General features: G+C 36.6%; 2 protein-coding genes across 2 annotated transcripts; one reads left to right on the forward strand and one right to left on the reverse strand.

Moving 5' to 3' along the window:
• The first annotated feature begins 2,730 nt into the window (after nucleotides 1-2,730).
• Nucleotides 2,731-13,974, forward strand: LOC109207625. Its single transcript, XM_019370574.1, has 11 exons — nucleotides 2,731-5,468; nucleotides 5,663-5,902; nucleotides 6,448-6,577; nucleotides 9,135-9,287; nucleotides 9,407-9,633; nucleotides 9,724-9,793; nucleotides 9,977-10,183; nucleotides 10,608-10,846; nucleotides 12,033-12,111; nucleotides 12,190-12,330; nucleotides 13,115-13,974. The coding sequence occupies exons 1-11, from the start codon at nucleotides 2,962-2,964 to the stop codon at nucleotides 13,337-13,339; spliced, it is 4,218 nt and encodes a 1,405-aa protein (XP_019226119.1). The 5' UTR covers nucleotides 2,731-2,961; the 3' UTR covers nucleotides 13,340-13,974.
• Nucleotides 13,975-18,749: 4,775 nt separating this feature from the next.
• On the reverse strand, nucleotides 18,750-22,274 carry LOC109207626 (probable calcium-binding protein CML50). Its single transcript, XM_019370575.1, has 5 exons — nucleotides 21,735-22,274; nucleotides 20,173-20,219; nucleotides 19,669-19,844; nucleotides 19,532-19,550; nucleotides 18,750-19,131 (listed from the first exon to the last, which is right to left on the reverse strand). The coding sequence occupies exons 1-5, from the start codon at nucleotides 22,237-22,239 to the stop codon at nucleotides 19,027-19,029; spliced, it is 852 nt and encodes a 283-aa protein (XP_019226120.1). The 5' UTR covers nucleotides 22,240-22,274; the 3' UTR covers nucleotides 18,750-19,026.
• Between the last annotated feature and the right edge of the window lie 930 nt (nucleotides 22,275-23,204).

Below are 23,204 nucleotides of genomic sequence, written 5' to 3' on the forward strand. Positions count from 1 at the left end.
GAGTGAGCGCGTTCGCGAAGAGTGGTCTGAGCAAGGCATCGCGTTCGCGTAGAGCAAAAGTTGGTAAACGTAAGTTTGTGCTTCGCGAACGCGAGGGTTTGACCGCGTTCGCGAAGAAGGAAAGTCAGACCTCGGCAGAATGTTTTTAAACTCATCTTGTTCGCGAATGTGGGTCTATTTTCACCCATAGCTGCTCGTTTTTGGAGATTTTTGAAGGAGATTGAAGAGGGATTCAAGGGGAATCGTTGGGAGGTAAGATTCTTGGACTAAAAACTCGATTATTATGTGAATTCCGCCTAGAAAATCATGAAAACTAAGCCAAAAATTGAAGAACTAGGGCTTGAGAAATTAGACTTTTGAATGGGGATTTGAAGGACCATTTGGGGTCGGATTTGAACACTTTTGATATGTATGAACTCGTGGGGAGATAAGAAATCTATTGATGTAAAAATTTCTGAGTTTCGAGAAGTGGGCCCGGGGCTCGGGTTTTGCTAATTTTGGGATTTGTGCCATTTATTGATTGTTTTCGCTTGGGCTTTGTTCCCTTGGCATATTTTGACGTCCTCGCTCTGATTTTGGATAGTTTCGACGCACGTGGAGGCCGATTCGAGGGGCAAAGGCGTCGCGAGCTAGAGATTTAGCCGGTTTGAGGTGAGTAATGATTGTAAATGATGTCCTGAGGGTTTGAAACCCCGGATTGCACATCGTAGTGCTATGTTGAGGTGAGACACACGCTTGTTGACGAGCGTGGGGTCGTACACCATTGGGGATTGTGACTTGGTCCATCCCGGTTGATGATTTTACCGCGTATTTGACTGAAACTTAATTGCTATCACTATGATTTGGGCTGAATGCCATATTTGGGCTTCGTGCCAACTATTTGAACCCTTCGGGGCTTTTTATTGATATTTCCTCACTGTTTTGACTTACTACTTGAACTCGGTCATGTTATTTTCCACTGTGTTACCACTCAGCCATTTTTACTCGATTTTGAGACTTAATGATATTTTAAATGATGTTCTGGGCCGAGAAACACTGTTTTACTATTGCCCGGGGGCTTGTGAGTATTTTTGACTGAGTAAGGCCAAGGGCCTATGTTGTGAGGAGACACTGGTACTGATTTGAGGCCGAGGGCCTGAGATATGTACGCCACGAGGTGGCTTGATTGATATGAGGCCGATGGCCTAGTTTTGATGCCACGAGATGGCTTGTTATTGCGCTTGGGCCGTAAGGGGCCCCTCCAGGAGTCTGCACACCCCCAGTGAGCGCGGGTACCCAGTGTGATATGAGATTGAGCCCGAGGGGCTGTTATTGTTCTAAGATGTTGCTCGAGGGGCGGATGTGGTGATACTGTGCCCGAGGGGCGATCTTTTATTTATTTACTGTACCTTAATTGTTTGTCAATTACCTGTTTACTTGTTGAAAGAGAATTTTACCTGTCTTTTCACTGGTTTACTGTTTTTAAATGATTTTACTGCTTCATTATAGACTGCTTTGTGCCTTGCGTGTTTTCTTACTTTCAGTCATTATTTACATTTGTTACTCACTGAGTTGGAGTACTCACTTTACTCCCTGCACCCTGTGTGCAGATTCTGGCGTAGCTGGTCCCGCTCCCGAGTGCTGATTCATTCCAGCTTGAGGCGGATCTTCGAGGAGTCTTTAGGTAGCTGTTGGCGTTTCGCTGCCTGGAGCTCCTCTCTATCTGTTTATTTTACAGTCTTAGTTCAGTAATTCAAACTCTGTAGTTACCTTTGAGTATTGGGTACTGTTAGATGCTCGTGACCTGTGACACCCCGGTTAGGGCTATGTTGGGTTGTTTCACACTTTATTGACATTATTCGCTACTTAATACTATTAAATCATGTTTTAGACTGTTTTATATTGTTTAACTGCTTAAAAAGGTAAATTGGGTTTAGTTGGCTGGCCTTGTCTTCACGAGAGGCGCCATCACGACCGAGTTGGGATTTAGGGTCGTGACACCTCCTTAATTTTATCTCCAACCCTTAGTCTTGTTAGTTGATAATTTTACTACTTTTAGTATTTGTTAATTAATTAGGTTAAAATAAAAATTACAATCTTTATAACTAGGAAGTTATTTGAACTTGTATTTCTTAGCAATACGTTAAAGTTAAGCTTTGACAAAGTTCAACTTCAGACTAGAGTGTCTAAACTTGAAAACTATGATAATTTCAACATTAAATTCACACGTTTTATTTGGATTGTTGTTATATATCGTTTCATAATTTTATCGTATTGTATTGTACTGTATTATAATATATTATTTAACGAATGCAATGTTTGGATATATTGTATCGTTTGCCATTATTTCATGATGTCACGCACAAAAAACATGAAGAATAAACTTGCAACATTACTAAGAAAAAATAGGATACATAGTGGAATTATTATATAAAAAAGTAAGGTAAAGAATAAAAAATGATTATTTAATAATAAGGAAAGACAATAAAAGAGAAAAAAATAAGAAAATGATGCCATCACACCAAATTCGCCGTTCCATAAAGTGACACTTTACGTCGTTACGTAACAATGATTTTAACGATACGATATAATAATATTTAAATAATAATTTAAATAAATATTGTATTTAAAATAACAATACGATACAATACAATATTTGACAACTATCCAAAAACTTTAAATATTTTAGTAATTTATATTATTTCTTAAATAGGATCCTAAAAACGGCCTCCAACCCACCAACAATTTCAAACTCCAACCTAAACCCCCTTACCCCGCTCTCTGTCTGTCTCTCTCTCTCTCTCTCTACAAAAACCCAGAACACTCACAACTGTCTCTTTCAACTCTCTCAAATATTCCCCTTTTCTTCATTACCAAGCAAAAAACTATTCTTAGCATTCATCCAAAAAAAAATCAAAAAACCATAAATCCCCAAATTTGCGATTTTATTCACATCTCAAAACCCTTCATCATCATCGGATTATGTCGTCGGCAGCCGCCGCCGCAGATTTTCATTCTCCGATCAGTTCCTCCGTTCAATCATCTAACCCTAACTTTAATCCTAATAGCTCTAAGTTCGATGCAGGCTTTGATTGCAAACCGGGTTCGGGTCGATCAAGGCGAAAGCCGAGACTTGTGAAGATGAGGAAACAATCGGGTCCTCGAAATGTGGACCCGAATGATTTGAAGTTTAATCCGGTTAACCCGGTTAACAATGTGAGTTTTGTATTTGGTGCTACTAGTAAGAGTGATTCTACTTTGAATACGAATTTGGATAATTTTAGTGCTGTTTTTAGTGCTAATAAGAGTGATTTTGCTTCGACCTCAGGAGCAGAAATTGGCAGTGAGGGTTTTGGTGCTAGTAAGAATTATTATTCGAATTTGGAGAATTTGGGTTTTGTTTTTGGAGCTAATAATATTACGAGTAGCTTGAAATTTAACTCTAAGAACAAGAATGAGGATCGAATAAATAAGAATAACTTGGGGTCCTATCCAAATGTGTTGAATGAGGCGCCTGCTTGTAGTGAGAGTGATAGTAATATAAAGTCGAGTTTAGAGTTTGGGCAGAGGAAGTCTAATGGCAATGTAGGGAAACCGCAAGTTGATCACATCAAGGTCAAGAATCTTGATAATGTCAGTTCTAGTTTTGTTGTTAATGAATTTGAGTCAGCTACTGATCCAAAGGTCGAGCAAAGTGAGTCTCGTAAAAGTGAGCAATCGGGTAGTTTCCACTTTGGGGAATTTGCTACTGGAAGTACATTGCAGTCGGATAAATTGAAAGCTAACTTTGTGTTTGGTGCTAGTAGACCTAACTTTGACTTGGGGAATGGAGTGTGTAATAAAGATGGAGCAGATAGGGGGTCAGAATCTCAGGGTCCAAAATCGACGGGCACTTTTGCTTTTGGCAGTGGCATTGAAGGAAAAAACAAAGTGAATGAAAATACAAAGCTTGCTGAAGATGTGGAGGATTTTAATAGTGAGAAGACCCAAAATCACAATGGTTGTTGGAGTGCTCAAAAAAGTAACTTGGGTGCTGATGGGAAGCTCAAGTTTACTTCAAGTAGTAGGAATGTTGTGGACACTGATTTACCAAAAGCCCCCATTTTTAAACTCTCTGATGAGATGAATTCATTGAACATTGGCCATTCAGCACAGGTTAATGGTGCTGAGAAGACCAATAACATGAATGAAAAGTCACGTGTCGACATCCAGAATGTATTTGTGTTCGGACTTAACCAAAAAACATCAAATGTTACAACTGAAAGCACCATGCGTAATCCTTGTGATCAGCCCAAGGATTTGAATTTGAAAGATCATGGTAGTGGCTGTGGTGTTGCTAAAGCTGATACAACTGATGGCGAACCAAATGCTAAGAAAGCTTGTGCACCCGAAATTGGTGAAAGTTTTGCTAGTTCATTAAAGGGAATCAAGGACAAAAGGATGCCTGGAGAAACGGTGCATACAAATGCTAAATTTGGTCTTTCCAGTGAGCAAGTAAATTCATTTTGCTTCTCAGCAGGAACCTCTGGGAAGGAAAATCAGCCAATAAATTTTAACACTACGACCGGTACGTTGAATGAATTACTGCAGAATAGTCTAAATAGTGACACGGAGAGGGATAAGATCCCCTTTCCATTATTTACACCAGAGGTTTTTGGTTCCCAGCACAAAGTTGACACCGCGGAAGCACCTCCTGGCCATCAAGATGAGAAAAAGGAAGAGTTCAGCTTTCCAAGCACACCATTTGTACCTGGGACGCCCATTTCTGATTTTAGTGCATCTAATTCTAATATATCGTTTTCTTTTACTGCAAATTTATTTTCCGGAGTAAATGATAAGTTGGGTTGTGGAACAAGTAGCAGATTGAGGAACAAAAAAGTGAAAAAGAAGAAGTCATTGAGGCAACGAACCTTGGCACAGCAGTTGGCTGGGCAGACTGATTCGTCCAACGAAGGCAGTTCTAAGCACAATAATGAGTCTCCTGGATGTTGTTCACCTATGGATTTTTCACCATATCAGGATACAAATTCTTCAACATCTGCTGGTTATTCTACTGGGGCTACTGAAACTAAGGAGGATGTGGTTGCTCCCAAAGAAGCACCTGTTTTCAATGAGTCTGAGAAGAAATGTGGAGAAGGAAATGAGAAATATTATGGGTCTGATTCTGGAAAAGACTCTGATACTCAGAGAGATTCTAGTTCCTATACTTCACCCTTGGCACAAGATGGGTTATCATCCATAAGGCGCCAGTATAGGAAGAAATACAAGTTGAAAGTTGATAGTGGTTCAAACAACTTAAATCACAGGAAAGTCGAGTTTTCGTCTGATGCAGTTCAACATTCTTCCTCTGGTCGCAATTGTTCAGAAGACATCCAAAGCGGAGTTAAATCTCATGTGCGGAGTAAAGGGATTCATGTGTCGAAAGCTGATGAAGATCATGGGAAGCTGGGCCTCACTGATTGTGAATCCTGTGAACAGTGGCGGATCAGGTGCTAATATCTCCGAGGCTCTCAATTATGAATTGCTATGCATGGCAAGATTTCCTTTGAGCTTTTGCTTTTCACTTTTGCTGCAGTAATTTCATCATTCTGGTTGTGTCCTGGCTTTTTCTCGAAGTATCAGATCCTGGCATTAAACAATATGAAATTGTCCTTCATACTTACAAAGATTTTATCTGTGACAGGGGAAACCAAGCTTATAAGGCTGGAAATCTTCTGCAAGCTGAGGATTTCTACACTAAGGGTATCAAATCAGTCTCTGCTACAGAAATTCCAGCCTCTTGCCTGGAGGCTCTTGTGTTATGCTACAGCAACCGAGCTGCCACGCGAATGTCACTTAGAAGGATGAGGGAAGCCATCAGTGATTGTTCATCTGCAGCTGCTTTAGATTCTAACTTTCTTAAAGTAAAACTAAGAGCAGCAAAGTAAGGGCTCTACATCTCGCAACTGATGTCTCTTAGTTCTTGATAACTCTTAAGTATTTGAAGAATCTGCGGTATCTAATACTGATAGAAACGTCTTGTAAAATATGGTCATAGTCTTCTAGCTAGACAATTTTACCGGGTGATAGCAACAAGTTAGACCACTCTAATTATCTATTGAATCTCTGTATACTAATTTTATGATAAATTATTTTTTGAGTGAAATTATGCGAGAAAGCTGGAATTTTGGTATATGTAGAAAATCGGGAATATGCTCTTCGGTGAGTCCTTGATCAGACATCGTTTTACCTTTGAGAATAGTAAATAGTTCTCCTGTATTTGAACTAAAACTGGATGTGTTCTTCCAAATGGGGCAAAGAGATAAGTGGTGAAGAGGTCCAACTATATCCGATCTCATAATTCTTGTTTATAAGTTTAAGTATTTGAAGTGAATGCTGCGTGTTCTTTTAAAAGTGTTATCTTTTCTTTCTTGTTGAGTGAATTATTTGTTCACGAACTTATATATCTTGACTATCTCTGGATGCCAGTTGTTATCTGGTTCTTGGCGAGGTTGAAGAAGCAATTCAGTATTACAACAATTCCTTGGAATCAAGAATAAATTTGTGCCTGGATAGGAGAATTACAATTGATGCAGCAGATGGCTTGCAAAAGGCACAGGTGACCAATTTTTGCTTTTCCCATGGAGTTGATGCTCTAACTATTCCAAATCCATAATTATTTCTTTGTATGCGAACTCTTCTGAGTTTTAGTAATACAAAGTAATGTGAACCAGACACCAATACTTCTCTATGTGGCCTGAACTTGGCATGACTTGTTGTCATATGCAACTCTACTTTTTCACGTATGAAACACTTAATCAACATGCTAGTCAAACTAGGTTAATCAAATTTGAGCGGAGAATGTATGCAGTATTGCCAATTAATTGATTTAGAATAGTAAGAATAGTCGAGGTGTGCACAAGCTGACACCACAATTATCAAAAAAAAAAAAGGAAAAATATAATAATAGTAAGATCTCTGCTTAGGACCTTTGTCCAAAATGCTTGTGGTTCAGTAAGAGATGCTAAAATAATAAGATCGGCAGCTGTTGATGATGAGTTCTATTGGGGTTGTGAAGCATGTGCTGGTCTATAGATGTAGTTTCAGACATTCAACATTGTTGACAAGGAACTTGATTTCCTTCCTTTGTTTGTAAGATGTCTCTAAGCAGAGGCGGAGCCAAGATTTGAAGGTTATGGGTTCGGGGTTCTAATACTTTTAAGTTACTGGGTTATAAATTCATAATTAATACATATTTAATGAATTTCATAAGATAAATACAAAGTGTGGACCAAAGCTACTGGGTTCGGCTGAACTGATGGCTAGCTCCGCCCCTGTCTCTAAGCTACACTGATCATTCTATACAAATTTCTGCACAGTTTTGTATTTATTGGCACAAAGTCTGCTAGTGTCACCGGCATTAGCTAGTTGATTAATAAAGCTCTGCCATTAGCCAAGACACTAATAATTTTCTTTTTTGAGGTGCCCTTCTGAGTGAAGGTACACCAACAACAACCACCCAGTATAACTCCACAAGTGGGGTCTGAGGAGGCTATGGTGTACGCAGCCTTACCCCTACCCTGGAAAGGCAGAGGGACTGTTTCCGATAAACCCTCGGCTAAAGAAGGTGAAAGAAGCCCTGATAGCAAGTAATAGCAAGACAAATAATTAGAAAACTAAATCGAAGATAGCAACATAGAATATGAAAGGGGTACCGGTAACAAGTAATAGCAAGATAATGTATTTAGAAAACTAAATCCAAGGCAACAAACGAGAATATGAACGAAGTACTGCTAGCAAACTACGGAACTACCGATGGCAAGTAATAACGGAACAAGACATGCGAATATAGCAAACTAAGGAAAAAAGGGTACCGTACTAGCACTAATACTATCGAACTAGAGAAGACAAAGGGAAACGCACGACTACCTACTAACCTTCTACCCTAATCTTCAACCTCCACACCCTTCTATCTAGGGTCATGTCCTGGGTTAGCTCAAGCTGCGCCATTGTCCCGCCCGATCACCTCTCCCCAAGACTTCTTTGGCCTACCTTTACCCCTCCTCTCACCTCCCAAGGCCAACCCCTCACATCTCCTGACCGGGGCATCTTTCCTTGTCCTCTTAACTTCCCCGAACCATTCTGAGTGAAGGTAGTAAAGATATTGTTGATGAGTACACGGCCCTGATTTCATGACACTGAAAGAAATATTACAGTGTGACAGTCATCCGATTGTGATGAATTTTACTAGTTTTTACTAAATATTTTTGAGCATATTTGTTGGGCAAAATTATCAAGAGGGAATGTGGAAGTCATGAAGAAATGTTAGGAATAGCTTCTTCTTTTTCCGTTAATCCTCTTTAGGTAAATCTGCTAAATGAAAATTGGCCCTACTTTATAATAACTTCTGGTTCCTTTGGAATTTTCCTACTTTATTTTTTGTTTTATAATTGTGTGAATCAACTCTCCTACTTCTGGTTCTACCGATTCCATGCGTGAAATCAGAGCATATCTTAGATGGTGTCCTGGTTTATAAGCTGCATTGGATTTTGATAATAATGATATGATTTGGTGACCATCATATGTATTGGGATGGCTGGGTGGATCGGATAAAAAAGATGCATAATCAATTTAAAATACAGAAAATAAATCTGTGATAGTATAAAACAAAAACACCTCAAAAAATAATGAAATTATATTTAAAGACTTTGACATAGATTTATTATCCATCTCCAAGATCAATATCATCATTACCATGAACCAACCTGGATTTGATGCTACCCCTGTAGGTTTAGGATCGATGAACCTTGCATGTCCTATGAGAATTCTAAGATACATATTGGAACTGTAAGATATGGCTGTCTCTCACACACTGAATAAACAGTGTCATAACATATGTATTGTCTGGGCCTTTTGAGTTGCATGGTTAGGATATGTATTTTATATTGTTCAATTTGACAACTTCTTCTTCTCCTCAAGGAAGGAAAAGTAAAGAACAATTTGCAAAGCTGATAACCCCGGATTGGGTTCTGAGCTCTTCCGTGATAAAAGTGGCACAGTGAACGAACGAGAAAGGAATGTGCTAAATGGGATTACTGCAATTTATTTGTTTCTTACTTTCTTTCTTTACAATCTTATTTTTGTGAACTTCTGGTTTGGTTATTTATTGGTGGCAGAAAGTATCTGAACATATGCATCGGTGTGCTGAACTTTTGCAACAAAGAACTTCAGATGCAGCAAAAAATGCACTTGGAACTATCGATGAGGCCTTGTCTATCAGCTGCTATTCAGAAAAATTACTTGAAATGAAAGGAGAGGCTCTTTGCATGGTTTGTGCTATTATAGATTTCGAATTTCTTTTCTTTTCGAACTAGGTAACTTTTGAATCATTCAAACTTATAGCTACTTGGTTCTGAATTATCTGTGTCATTACTTTAATATTCTACAGCTGCAGATGTATAATGAAGTGATTGAGCTATGCGAGAATACTCTTGATATTGCTGAAAAGAATTTTACCTCTGACTTTGCAAACTTGAATGATTTCAATTGCAAAAGCTCCTCTATGAAGCTTTGGAGATGGCGCCTCATGTCCAGGTCGTACTTCCATCTTGGAAAGTTTGAGGTGGCTCTTAACTTAATTGAGAAACAAGAGGAAGTGGTTTCTGTTGGGAAAAGGTAAATTCGAACTTCTAGAAGCACTTTCAACTCTCTTCCTCTTCTTAATTTCAGGGATGATATTGAGAATTTTGCTCCTCTTTTCTGTAGATCTGGAAACATGACCCAGGAATCATCATCTGCTCTAGCAGCCACTATCCGTGAACTTTTGCGTTGCAAGGTATGTCACCTGTTATTTAGGTATCTATGTGGTAATGGGTTGACCAAAATTACTGATCATTATTTCTTCGTCGGTGTATTGTTAGAATTTAACTGGTTCTTGCTAGTGGTTCTTACAGCTTGAATCTGTGTGTCAACTACTTGCTTTTCTGAAGAAGTTCATTGTTTTCCTCTCCATATACAGAAAGCAGGAAATGAGGCATTTAAGTCTGGAAAGTATACGGAAGCAATAGACCATTATAGTGCCGCTATATCCAGCGGCGTTGAGTCGCGTCCTTTTACAGCTATCTGTTTCTGCAATAGAGCGGCTGCTCACCAAGCTCTTGGTCAGATTGTTGATGCCATTGCAGATTGCAGTGTTGCCATTGCTCTTGATAAGAACTACACAAAGGTTTGTTTGCTCAAAGGTGTCTCCACTATTTAAACACTGATCAACAATAAGGACGATTTATTGTGTCTCCACTATTTAAACACTGATCAACATTAACTGCGCAAGATTTTTCGGAAATTTTAGTGTTTTTTCAGCTTAAGTTAACATGCCCCTGTCCCTTTGTGGAAGATAACTTTGAAAGTAAAAATGGTAGTAATACTTGCCAAAGTTGCGGGGTCAGTTTAGATTGCTACTCCTCTCAGTTGTAGTTATCATGGATGCTCTACTCTTGATTCAGACACAATTTTAGTGTTGATATTTTATAGGAGGGCTGCTGCTCGAGACTCTAACATAGTTATGCTGTCCATACTGCCACAGTTATATTAGTTATTTGTGTCCGAAATTGGAGTTTTACCTAATCTGATTGGTCTTCTGAATTTGGCAGGCAGTTTCAAGGAGGGCTACCTTACATGAAATGATTAGAGACTATGAGCATGCTATAAATGATCTTGAGAGGCTCATATCCCTTCAGGAGACTCAATCACAAGAAAGGACTCGACAATCTGAGGCGCTAGATAAGTCAAATGGAAGCAGTGCTAAAGAAGCAAAGCGAACTCGTCGACAGATTTTGTCAATTCAGGAGAAGGCTAAAAGAGGGACTCCATTAGATCTTTATCTTATCTTGTAAGTTCAAATCTCCTAATTACTGTTGAATATCTTCATAAATATGATTTGGTCCACCAAAACACTTCCCAAGGAAAATAAATGAATTGGAGGCAGCTCGTAAAAGTGCCGAGGATTCCCATTCTTTACTTGGTTATTTAATATTTCATCATTTCCAGGTCGAATGTCCTTGTTTCTTCACTGTCCTTGTATTACGTAACACTTCCAAATGAAAGATTTCTTTTCATTGTACTAGAATCATATGTTATCCCCTGTTTCTTATACTTGAAATCTTTTAATGTAGTTCCTTTATTGTTCTTATTTCACCTTTTGAGGTCAAATTTTAAGTGTAATCTTGCATTAATCATTACTCTCTCCGCCCCAATTTATGTGGTTGACTAGGCACAAAGTTTTAGAAAGAAAGAAGACTTTTGAAACTTGTGGCCTAAAACAAACCTTAGATATTTGTGTGGCTATAAATTATATTTAAGGGTAAAAGTGTAATTTAAAGTTAAATTGTTTCTACATATAAAAAAGTGACATTCTTTTTGGGACAAACTAAGAAGGAAAGAGTGTCACATAAATTGGGACATAGGGGGTATAATATTTGTGTCTCCACTATATTTCTACATATAGAAAAGTGACATTCTTTTTGGGACAAACTAAAAAGGAAAGAGTGTCACGTAAATTGGGACATAGAGAGTATAATATTTGTGTCTCCACTATATTTCGAACAAATTCCACAGAGTGGTGTCTGGAAGAAGGAAACATTGTGATAAACATTGAGGGGATGATCCTAAAGATGCTATTTCATGAAGGAGCGGGCCTTTGTCACATAGAAAATAGATACTGCCATCTTTGTATATAGTCTGTGAAAATGCTTGTTCTGCTTTATGTGGTTGGTACAGTACTTCTCTCATATAAATTGTGCATTAACTTCTTGCATTTGATGTTGTATCCTTCACATTTTATGAATAAGTTTCCTCTGTTAAAAACTATCACAAGTTGAGAAACCTAGTTCTGCATTGACATCTACCAGATTCAAATAGTCAATGTTCTGACTTGAAGATCTTGCATCTGCTAGATGATACTCCGGTGTTGTAGTTAGCTGGATCTAGTGTATACCTCTTGTAACCTTTGATCTCTGAACATCTGTGAAATATTCTCTGCATTTTAGATGTTAGTGATCTTGAATTCTCTCTGGCAGGGGAATCAAGTCATCTGATACGGAATCTGACATCAAGAAGGCATACAGGAAAGCAGCCCTGAGACATCATCCTGACAAGGTCCAAGTCTTAAGCTTTTCGAAGTTTAGAGGTTGAGTTAATAGTTGCTTCTGTACTCATTTTATATTGCTTATGTAGGCGGGTCAAATTTTGGCAAGGAGTGATGCTGTGGATGATGGAGGGTTGTGGAAAGAGATCTCTGAGACTGTTCGCACGGATGCTGATAGGCTATTCAAATTGATTGGGGAGGCATATGCTGTACTCTCAGATTCCGACAAGGTACAGTAACACGATTACATTTTTGTTTGTTATGCTCAACAATGATCATATGCTTCTCATTGAGGCAAGTCTGATACCTATATCCGCACCCTTATCAGATACTGCACCTTACTCTATGTAATGTCGTTTTGAAAATAAGTTCCTAGAATAGTACAGTATGATTTTGTTACTTACTTAAAAAACAATAGTATGATTATTAAGTATGTTGAAAAGCATTTGTTGCAGAACCAACTAGGAAAAGACCTAATATAGCTCATATTCGTCAATCAGAAGAAATATCGTACGACTGTTTTGGTTCAATTTAGAGATGATTGATTATGAAGTATTCTGGACATCATTCTTGGGAAAGCTCTATCTCATTAATATATAATTCCCCTTCCCTTCATTTCCAATAGTGTCATTCTTTTATGTGCAAGATTCCATTTTGGTCATTGTGACTTGTCTGATACTCCCTCCTCTCTTTTGTATGACCTACTCTTTCAGGAGTTGGAAAAAAATAACATTTGAATGAACTATACTATGATGAGAATATTTGAATGATATTTTAATGAATTTGGTAAATATATCTTAAAGTAATGGTTGAAAATGTGGAAAAGGAATAAAAATGTCACTTTAGCAGTATTGTATAATAAACATTTGTTTTTTCTTGACTTTGCCATGTAAGGAAGGATATCATATTTTTGGGACAAACGAAAAGGGATGTAGGTCAGATAAATTGGGAGAAAGGGAGTATTTTTTTTTTGCTATGTGGGCAAGTAAATTTTGTATTATTTCCATGTTGCAGCGTTCAAAGCATGATTTAGAAGAGGAAATGAGGGATGTTCAAAGGGACAGTATGAGAAACAGTGATTCTTGCAGACCATCTGATTCTTACTCTTCTCCATTTGAGAGGACCAACTGGTCTAGGAGACAGTCTAACTTTTACAGTTCTCCATTTGGAAGAAGCAGTAGCAAGCGCTATGGACAGGAGTATTGGAGAACCTATGGAGAGTCACATCCACGATGGTAAAAGATATGTACGCCTATGGTACTTTTACATATCTCTAGAATTAGAGATGGTGCCTGCAGCTCTGTACAAAGATGAAGCTTTGATTAGTTCGGCTCCTGCTTGTCCAGTGGAGCTGTCGGACGATAATTGGCAATAAGAGCTGTATATTTATGAATTTACTTGCGACCAAGACATGTCATTGAAGAAGTTGCTTGTGCAGTCACACATGCAATGTTGCAAGGCACATCAGGATGTTCAGTGACTCTGGTCGAGGAAGATGGAAATGCCTATTTCCTTGAACCCGTAATTTCATATCGTGGAAGCACTCGAGTTTGAGTAGATTCATTGTGATAGAGGCCTGCAGGTATCTGTGAACACGATGTATTAGTATAATCCCTCAAATGGCAATTCAACCGTCATTTCAACTGGTTGATATTGAGAATAAAGTTCAGACCAACTTTCTAGAGCTGCTGCAAAATGCTCAGCCACGAGAGAATTTAGCGCAAATTTCAGTTGCATGCATGCAGCCATTATTTCAGATGTATATTTTTATGTAATTATATGCTGCTCATTCAGGTCGATGATTATTTTGGAAAATCGAATGATAGCCTTTTTGTTTTAATCTTTTGGTTGCCTAAGGTCTAAAAGTTACTCCCTCCGTTTCCAATTAGATTAGGTGCTTTCTCTTTTACTCAGTTCCAAAATAAATGGTACATTTCTAAATTCGGAAATAGTTCAATTTTAAATTTTTCATTTTACCTATATTATCCTTAATGAGAATCTTTTATAATCACGCAAATGTCATTGCTTCACAAAGATTTTACCCTTAAGCTTTTAAGATCACAAGTTCTAAAAGTCTGCTTTATTTTTCTTAAATTCTATGTCGAGCCTAACTACCTCATCTTCATTTAATTGAAATGAAGGGAGTATGTTTTAGGAGTTACTGCTGAGAGAACATCAACTAAAAGTTGAGAGAACTCAGATGAAATCATTTTTGCAAAATGGAAATGTCGGGTTGGACCATGGAATTGTAGTCCTCTTTGGTAAGAAGCGTTAAAATGATTTTCCCCCTCAATATCCACATTTGGCCTGCAAAATTCGCAGAAATGTGTAATTTTTAGGAGAATTTCAAAAACATGCAAAACACATTCGTGGAATGTGACTTAAGGATAAATCATAACGGAAAGATTCGACAGAACTGTTATTATACATGTCATGTGTCACATATGTTGAATGTTGCTATTTATAAGTCGCATATGCTAAATGTAATTGTTAAGTCGCATTTGCCAAATAAGTATTTTAAGTTTTATTTTTTAAATGTGTTTTACGTTGGCTAATGACACCTCATTCGTTATATATAATTTTTCCCACCATAATTTTAGCTTTTCTTTTGTAACTGGATAGAGAGCATAGAATGATTTCTTTATCAAATAAATAAAAGTTTCTTCTAGAAAGAGGAATGAGTTATCCTTCAATGTAAATTCAATTGATAAAGGATTATTGAGTACAAATATGCATTAGTGAATTTCTACATGTATCCAAGAAATTGTCAATCATTAATTATATAAGGTATTACCATCAGAGGAGAAGCCTTTTTATTTATTTTATAAGTCATTCTCTATCAAAGAATAATAAATGAAGAGTTAAATTTCTAACGAAAATTTATATATAAATAACAAGGAAGTCCAAAACATAAATCGAGAGACGAGAAAAAACTGAAGCGAACAAAAGAATTCGACCTTTAAATCACAATTATTAAAAGCGACTTATATGTAGCAATTATCAACGTAAATCGCAATGGTAAATGCAACTAGGGGCGGCAAACGAGCGCAGGGCCGGATATGGGACATGTCAAAGAAGGGTAATGTAAAAACGGATAAATTATCTGACTCGACCGTATTTTATACAGATAAAAAATGGGTTAACCGGCGAATAATATGAATATCTATATTATCTATGGCTTATTGAATATTATCACTTTTGGGAGAATTCCTAGTCTCCCAAACTTGAGGAACTCATTGGTTATCCATTTTCTAAATGGATAATATGGTTCTTATTCATATTCACAGTGGCGGTTCCAGAATTTTAAAGTTATGGGTGCTCGCCGATAAAAATTCTAAAAGAAGAGGAAAAACAAGTTTAATTGTGGGTGGTCACTCAATATTTATCTAAATATTTTTATAATTGCCTATGTAAATTTACTAAATCTGGTCAAAAATAATGGGTGCTTGAGCACCCACAAGGAACAATCTGGATCCGCCACCGCATATTCAACCCGTTTTTAAAAAGTTCATTATCCAACCCATTTTTTAATGGATAATATGGGTGGATAATTTTTTTCTTTTATCCATTTTGCTACCACTGAATGCAACTATGCATACCGGACTTATAGATCGGAGTTGGATAATGAGACTTATACCGCATCATATAAAACGTAATCATTGAATACGACTTATAATTCGTATCTGAACACAAAGAGACAAATGCGATTCATATATTGCAATTTATAAATGATATATACATCGCGTTGGTCAATTGAAAATTGCCTCTATAGTCCTCAATCCCTTGTTAAGTTATAAGAAGGGCAAAAGGGGAAGTGCCATTTGAACCAGAAGATCAAATTACAAGAACCAATTAATACTCAAAATTATCTCCAATGGAAAATAAAAACACATGCACAGTATAAACTAAAACTAAACATATTCATATGTCGGTTTAATTTGGTCTTTTCCTGTTTAATACCACCAAATCAAACCATATACATATTGATTTGATATCTACCTTACATTTGATTTTTCGATTTTTCTCAACTCCCCTATGTTTGATTTTCCATGAATTTTTCGTGGCTTTCATTTACCAAATCGTAGTCAAAACTCTATTATTTAATGGGAGAATTACACACTAGTACAATTCATACACATATATTGCAATTAGTTAGCCCAGTTACAGCTTTACAAATTTATAGCCCAAAGATAAAAGACTAAGGTCCTAAAAAAGCTTTTTTCCATCACCAACTACTGCTATTATTCCTTCTTTATAAATTCCTACGCTTCGCACAGATTTCAATTGAAACAACCAACTTCAATGGTGGCATTTAAATTCTGAAAACACATAAGGCTTTTATATTTGAATTTGCTTTCTTAATGTAAAATTGTATATAAGTGGAAGCAGTAGAAACATCTACAATTCTAGAGGAAACTTAGACTGTTTAGATGATAAAATGAGAATAGTGATATATTTTAGAACCATTAATGTTATTGAAGGATCTTTGTCAAATCTTATATTTGTTTCTTCCCCAAGTTTCAAATGGTAGAAATCAAAAAATAAAAAAAATAAAAATTGCTGCAAGTTTGAAATATAGCAGAAAAATACAAATAAGTTGATTTTATACATAGATTTTTCGAGAAAAAGTAAGAATAAAATACAAACATTTCAATTTTAGTTTTAATTGTACATGTACATTATATATATATAATAATGTATAACTTATCAAACTTTCATGGAGGCCAATTATACACACAACATTGCATAATGAAAAAATTATATTTATATAACATTATACATAAATATACATATTTATACATATTTATACACAAATATACACACTTATACATATTTATACACAATTATACATAATTTATACAATATTGTATAAGTATGTATAAATATCAATTATACAAAATTTAAACTAGAAAACATCTTATGTCCATCACCACACCTCTATTTTAACACCAAAAATTTGCCTCACCAATTAATAATATCATTATTAATTAACACCCATCCAAATTGAAGCACGAAGTCACAGTATTATTTGAATTAAAACATTTCAAAACATTCGAGTCGGTGTTTTGAGAACCCAGCAGTAGAATCGAAAATTTTTCGTCCAAAATTCTTCACACAATTGAGTTTAATACACAGGGACATCCATGGCCTATATCATGGAGCTTTGAACTTCAACGAAGATGGCTTTTTCAGATCTAAAACTACAATTCAAATTCAAAGGATACATCTTTGTGGTGTGACAAAGAAAAAATGAAATAGGTAAGAAAATATTTTCTGTGAAAAGATAGGAACAGAGAGTAATGGAAGACGATGATAAGGGAAGGGGTTCTGATGGAGAAGATGATGGAAAGAGTGATGAGGCAGCGAAGAAGACAAGAGAAAAGAGGGAAAGTCTTTTCATCATTTATTTTGTCTTGTTAGCAACTATAAGGGCTAAAGGGTGAAATAATTTTTATATATCATATACATTGTGGGCTAGTTTTGGTAGTATTTAAAAATATGGGTCAATTTTGGTAGCATCATGGTATCAATTGTTTTTGAGCGTAATTTTTCCTATACAATGTGGGTTAGTTTTGGTAGCATTTAAAAATATGAGCCAATTTTAATTCCATCATGATATCAATTGTATTTGAGCGTAATTTTTCCTTATTTAATTGAGCACGACGTGATCTGCCAGTCGCTATCCTTCTTAAAAAAATAAGTGAAATTTCTTGCCTAACTCCAAGTAAATGCACAATTTAAAATGCGAGACTATGGAAAAAATATCCCCTACTTTTTATAATTCGAACTCTTAACGTGTGCAAATTTACATATTGTCGTGTTGCATACAACAACAACGTAAATCCCGCACGTAGGACCTGGGGAGGGTAGAGTGCACGCAGATCTTAACCCTACCCCGAGGGAGTAGAGATGTTATTTCCGGAAGACCCTCGGCTCAAGAAGACGAAAAGAGAAATAATTTATCAGTACTATCGACAGAAAATAATAGAAATACTGACAACAACATAAGAACCAGAGAATAGATGCAAAGCACTAACAATACTCCGTAGATAAGGTCTGGCACAAAGAAAAACAGTAGAATAGTGTGAACACAACTTGAACCACTAGCAGTCTAAGACAAAACCCTATGAGACTAGCCTCACATCTGTAAAAAGAAAAATTGTAGAATAGTGTGAATACAACTTGAACCACTAGCAGTCTAAGACAAAACCCTATGAGACTAGCCTCACATCTGTACAAAGAAAAACAATGTTCAACTACCTCCTAACCTACAACGCTAATGCTCGACCTCCACACCTTCCTATCAAGGGTCATGTCCTTGGAAATCTGAAGTCACGCCATGTCCTGTCTGATCACCACTCCCCAATACTTATTAGGTCGCTCGCTACCTCTCATCGTACCTGCCAAAACCAACCGCTCGCGCCTCCTTAGCGGGGCATCTAAGCTTCTCCTCTGTACGTGCCCGAATCATCTGAGCCTTGCTTCTTGCATCTTGTCATCCATAAAGGGCTAAATTAAATGAAATATGTTCTTTTTATACATATGTTTAGAAAGCACTTACCTAAGTTTCTATTTTTGCAAAATAGAAGGATAGGCAAAAATCTCAATTTTAATTGAAAGTTGCGTTCTTATCACTGAACCAAAGCTCTGGTGGCAAATGGAAGATCAATATTTATCAAAATAACAAATCATAAAATTGATAATACAAAACTCTATTTTTACTATCAAGTACTGCATAAGGCTGGCTAATGTGGCTATTACAAGAGACTGATATCTCAGTCCAACCAACTAAAGATATATTACAAACCAAACAATCAGAAGCATATTGTCTCAAAAACCAAATAAAAATAACAACAATTTACAAGAGGAAATTAAAGGTCATGTCAATACCAAACTGACAATTGAAAAGTGAAATTTACATGTCTTTAAGCAATGAGGAAAGGCAAAACAGTTAGCATGAAGGAATCATAAGTGAATGTCGCTGAGCCAGAATATGTAGTATCCTTCTCCTTGAATTTCTCTGTCAATCCCTGCATATATACAAGACTTTGTTAGAACCGAGTTACTAAATACTCCTTCCATTTTACTTTATGTGGCACTGTTTGACTGAACATAAAGTTTAAGAAAGAAATGCAAACTTTTGAAATTTAAAACAACAATATACCCAATGTAATCCCACAAGTAGGATTTGCGTAGGGTAGTGTACGCATACCTTACCCCTACATTGTGAAGGTAGAGAGGTTGTTTCCGATGGACTTTTGAAACTTATGGTCTTAAATATGTTACGACAGTTCAGTGTTTATGAAAAGATGTCATTCATTTTGGAATAGACTACAAAGGAAAGAATACCACATAAAATAAAACAGAATGAGTATTATTGTAAAGACACGGCTCAAAGAACGTATTCGATGCCAAAGAAATGTAGCTAACCTTAACAGTGAGGCAGCACCTAAATCAAGCCCATGAAACAAAAGGAGGAACAATAAAATTAGCAAAATATAGAGAAAGCCAGAAAAAATAGATAGTAGAAAAGTGATGAAACCAGTTGCATTAATGGGGAAACATACTCAATGAAGTTATCATATTCAATGGCTTTATTCTTTCCACCAGTTTTGTCAAACTTGGAAACCAGCAACTCCAGAACAGGACCATATATAGCATATCCCAAGCTATGTAAGGCCTCTCTTAATTCAGATGAATCAATTTTTCCACTCCTATCTCTGTCAAATCTCTCAAAAATTGCCTACATAAATAAGAAGCTTCAATAAGACAGCACATAAAGAAAATACGTCCCCAGGGGTGGTAAAAGTGCCGCACGTGATGTGTAGGTTAGGAGCATGTAGGGGGTTCAATTTATTCGAACCCTGACAAAGTTAAAAGTCTAGTATTTAAGTGGAGAAGGATAGAGGAGGGGCCGTCCATTATTCACCGAATCCTGAACCATATGCCACTGACCCTCGGAGATTTCTCGATCATAAAAAAAAAAGATAGAATATAAAGAAACACATCTGTCAAATTTGAGAAAAAAGAAATACACAGAGGTGACAATGAGAAATTCTGCTTCAACTTACCCTCCAGTTTTGAAGACTATAGAAGACTGCAGTGAATTCTTTGGGACCTGTTTCCATACAAAAAGGTTTGATCATCAATAATAATGAAATTGAATACATTATCCAGTCTTACTAATCTTTCAAAAGAATGCCACATGTTGAAACTTGATCAACCAGAACAAATGATACCTCTTGATTAACACTTAAATATTGGAAACTTTTTCTTTTTTGAAAAATCTCAAGTATTGGAGACCTTGGAACAGAATTATGGGAGTTCTGAAACTCCTTCATTGAAATTATAGAAATTAAGTAATCTGCTTGCTTACAATTTTCTTACTAAGATTAACATGAGTTCAACTATAAGACACTGTAAAAGAAGTCACACTATTAAGTCAAGATAACTATGGAACTAATACTACAACAATAACAACAACTATGTCTCAATCCAAACAAGGTCAGCAACATGAATTCGGATTGATCATGTTTCTCCATTTGACTACATTTCAGGCCAAAAACTAATAATCTCAAAAATAAGGCAAACAATCTACTACAAAAGGCTTAGTTACATCAATAATGTAAAACCTCTTTAGAATGTCAATGTCTATGAGTTAAATCCGACTACCATATATTTGCAAGGTGTAAAGAAACTCTGCTTAATTACAGGCCCCAAAAGTGGGTGAAATGGTTACTGGCTCTCACTAGACATCCTTCGCATCAACTCAAGAAACAAACAGGCTCACACCAAATCTAGGCCAACTAAATAAGAGAGCTTTTTATTTAATTGCTTTATGTATTAATTATCATAATTATTTTACATCAGGAAGAAATACAGCTACTTATCATTAAAGAAAACAAGGTCTAACTATGGAAGAAATGTCACTATAGTAAGCAGAAAGCAGTTGAATTCAAGACATTCAGATGGCCAAACAAGGATTGTGGATTAGCAAACAAAGTCTTCTTTTTCGATTCTATAAAATTATATGTTTAGTCAACACGCGTTTACATGACCCCACTAATGGCCAGGCTAAGTACTTATAGAAAAAACTTATTATTAAATATGATAATCTTACTACCAATGCTTATCCCAAAGACACGTTCTTTAACTAGTCCATTCCAAATCAATAAAAACAGAAGATAGTAATATAAAAATAAACACTTTAAAGCTAACAAAAAGCTTCAGCAAAGCATTGTACATCCTGCAAGTTCAATTGTACACTAATATAACATTTTCAGCACACCAAAAAAAAAAAAAAAATACAAGTAAAATATCTCTTTGTCCCAATTGGTAGAAGAAAAATTATTAAATTGATTGGCTTTAACACTATTATTCATGAGATAATAGATAAATTTTATAAAATATAAACTCCTTCCGACTCGGGAAAAAAGTTAAATTATTTTTAAATATAAAAAGTTGAGATTTTTTCAGCACAACTAAAAAATAAAGTAGTATATCACATTTTAAAGTTCCTTAGAGTGTGTGATGTGAATATAACTTACACTGATCGTGTAAAATATTTATACAGTCACTGCATAAAACTTTCAAACTCATTTGAAAAGCCACTAGCAAAGAAGAAAAAATGTACCAATTTTTCTGAGATTGGTATTGGTGAAGAGGTACATAAGAAGATGAACAGTTCTCAATCCAAAGCTCTGATTATACGAAGACAACGCCTTTTGCAGCTCCTTATCATCAATAAACCCACTACCATCCTGATCAGCCATTTGGAAACATGATATCACATTCGGGTCGGTTCCGGGCGGGAAAATAGATGGCGTTAGAGTCGCAAACGGGTTGTTTGACCCGTAAGGACCGACCGAGTGTGGTGGTGGAGCTGGGTAACCGCTGTAAGGGGCGGAGGATGGTGGAGTATTGTCTTTTGGAGGTTTATTTGGGTCGCCGTAGGGAGAGTGGCTTTGTGGTGGAGCACCGTAGGGTGGAGCTGAAGACGGTGGTGCACCGCCGTATGGGGCAGAGGAGGAGTGGCCTTGTGGTGGTGCACTGCCGTATGGGGCGGAGGAGTACGGCTGAGACGGTGGTGGTCGTTGGCCATAACCGTAACCCGGGGGGTTGTGAGGATAACCGGACATTTTTTCTATAAGCAATATTTTTGAAAAAGATGGCGGATTTAGCTTTATATAATGGGAGAGTGAAGAAGTCATGGAGTTGGATATAATTACGAAACTGTCACTCCAATACTTTCTGATAGCCTGTTTGGCCAAGTTTTTAAGTGCTTTTTCCAAAAGTGCTTTTCAAAAAAGTTATGACTAATTAATTTGAAAAGTATTTTTGAGCAGTAATTAGTGTCTGGTTAATAACTTTTGAAAACTGCTTCTAAGTGTATTTTTTTCAAAGTGCTTTTCAGAAAAGTGTTTTTTGAGAGAAGCTATATTTTTCTACTTTTCAAACTGCTTCTTCTTCTCCTCAAAAGTACTTTTTTCCCTCTAAAAGCTTGGCCAACACCTTAATTTTTGACCAAAAGTGCTTTTGGCAAAAAAGCACTTTTGACACAAAAAAAAGAAGCTTGGCCGAACAGGCTATGAGATTCTTTGTCTAAGGGGGACGAGGGGTATGGTGTAAAGAAAATGGCAGTCCGGTGCTCTAAGCTCTCGCTATGTGCGGGATCTGGGGAAGGTTCGGACCACAAGGGTTTATCGCAATCTTTCCTTGCATTTCTACAAGAGGCTGGTCCCACGGCTCGAACTCGTGCACATGGTAGCTATTTTACTAGTTATACCATGGCTCCCCTTCACAAGGGGTATGAGGTAATTTTTACAAATTGACTAAGGCAGTATAGTGCACGAAACATCTTGTTATTCATGCAGGTTAGGGTGTTCATGGTTCGGTTTGGATCGGTTTTCTCCTAAAAAGAAACCAAACAAAGTAAGTTAGTTTTTTAAATATTAGTACCAAACCAAACTAACTAAGTCGTTTTTTCCTCGATTCGGTTTATGTCGGGTTTTCAGTTTTTTCGGTTATTTGTCGATTGTTTCTTAAATATAAGACATACACTACCAAACACATATTCCAGCGACCACATTTTCAACGTAACACT

Source organism: Nicotiana attenuata, unplaced genomic scaffold (genome assembly GCF_001879085.1).
Source record: "Nicotiana attenuata strain UT unplaced genomic scaffold, NIATTr2, whole genome shotgun sequence".
In the NCBI taxonomy this organism is placed as follows: Eukaryota; Viridiplantae; Streptophyta; class Magnoliopsida; order Solanales; family Solanaceae; genus Nicotiana; species Nicotiana attenuata.

Coding starts and splice junctions, on each gene's coding strand:
- LOC109207625 (XM_019370574.1), top strand. CDS start 2,962: ATGTCGTCGGCAGCCGCCGCCGCAGATTTTCATTCTCCGATCAGTTCC. Junction 9,794..9,976: donor GTGAACTTTTGCGTTGCAAG/GTATGTCACCTG, acceptor CTCCATATACAG/AAAGCAGGAAATGAGGCATT. Junction 12,331..13,114: donor TACTCTCAGATTCCGACAAG/GTACAGTAACAC, acceptor TCCATGTTGCAG/CGTTCAAAGCATGATTTAGA.
- LOC109207626 (XM_019370575.1), bottom strand. CDS start 22,239: ATGTCCGGTTATCCTCACAACCCCCCGGGTTACGGTTATGGCCAACGA. Junction 20,220..21,734: donor TACCAATCTCAGAAAAATTG/GTACATTTTTTC, acceptor GTATGGAAACAG/GTCCCAAAGAATTCACTGCA. Junction 19,845..20,172: donor ATAGTCTTCAAAACTGGAGG/GTAAGTTGAAGC, acceptor TTATTTATGTAG/GCAATTTTTGAGAGATTTGA.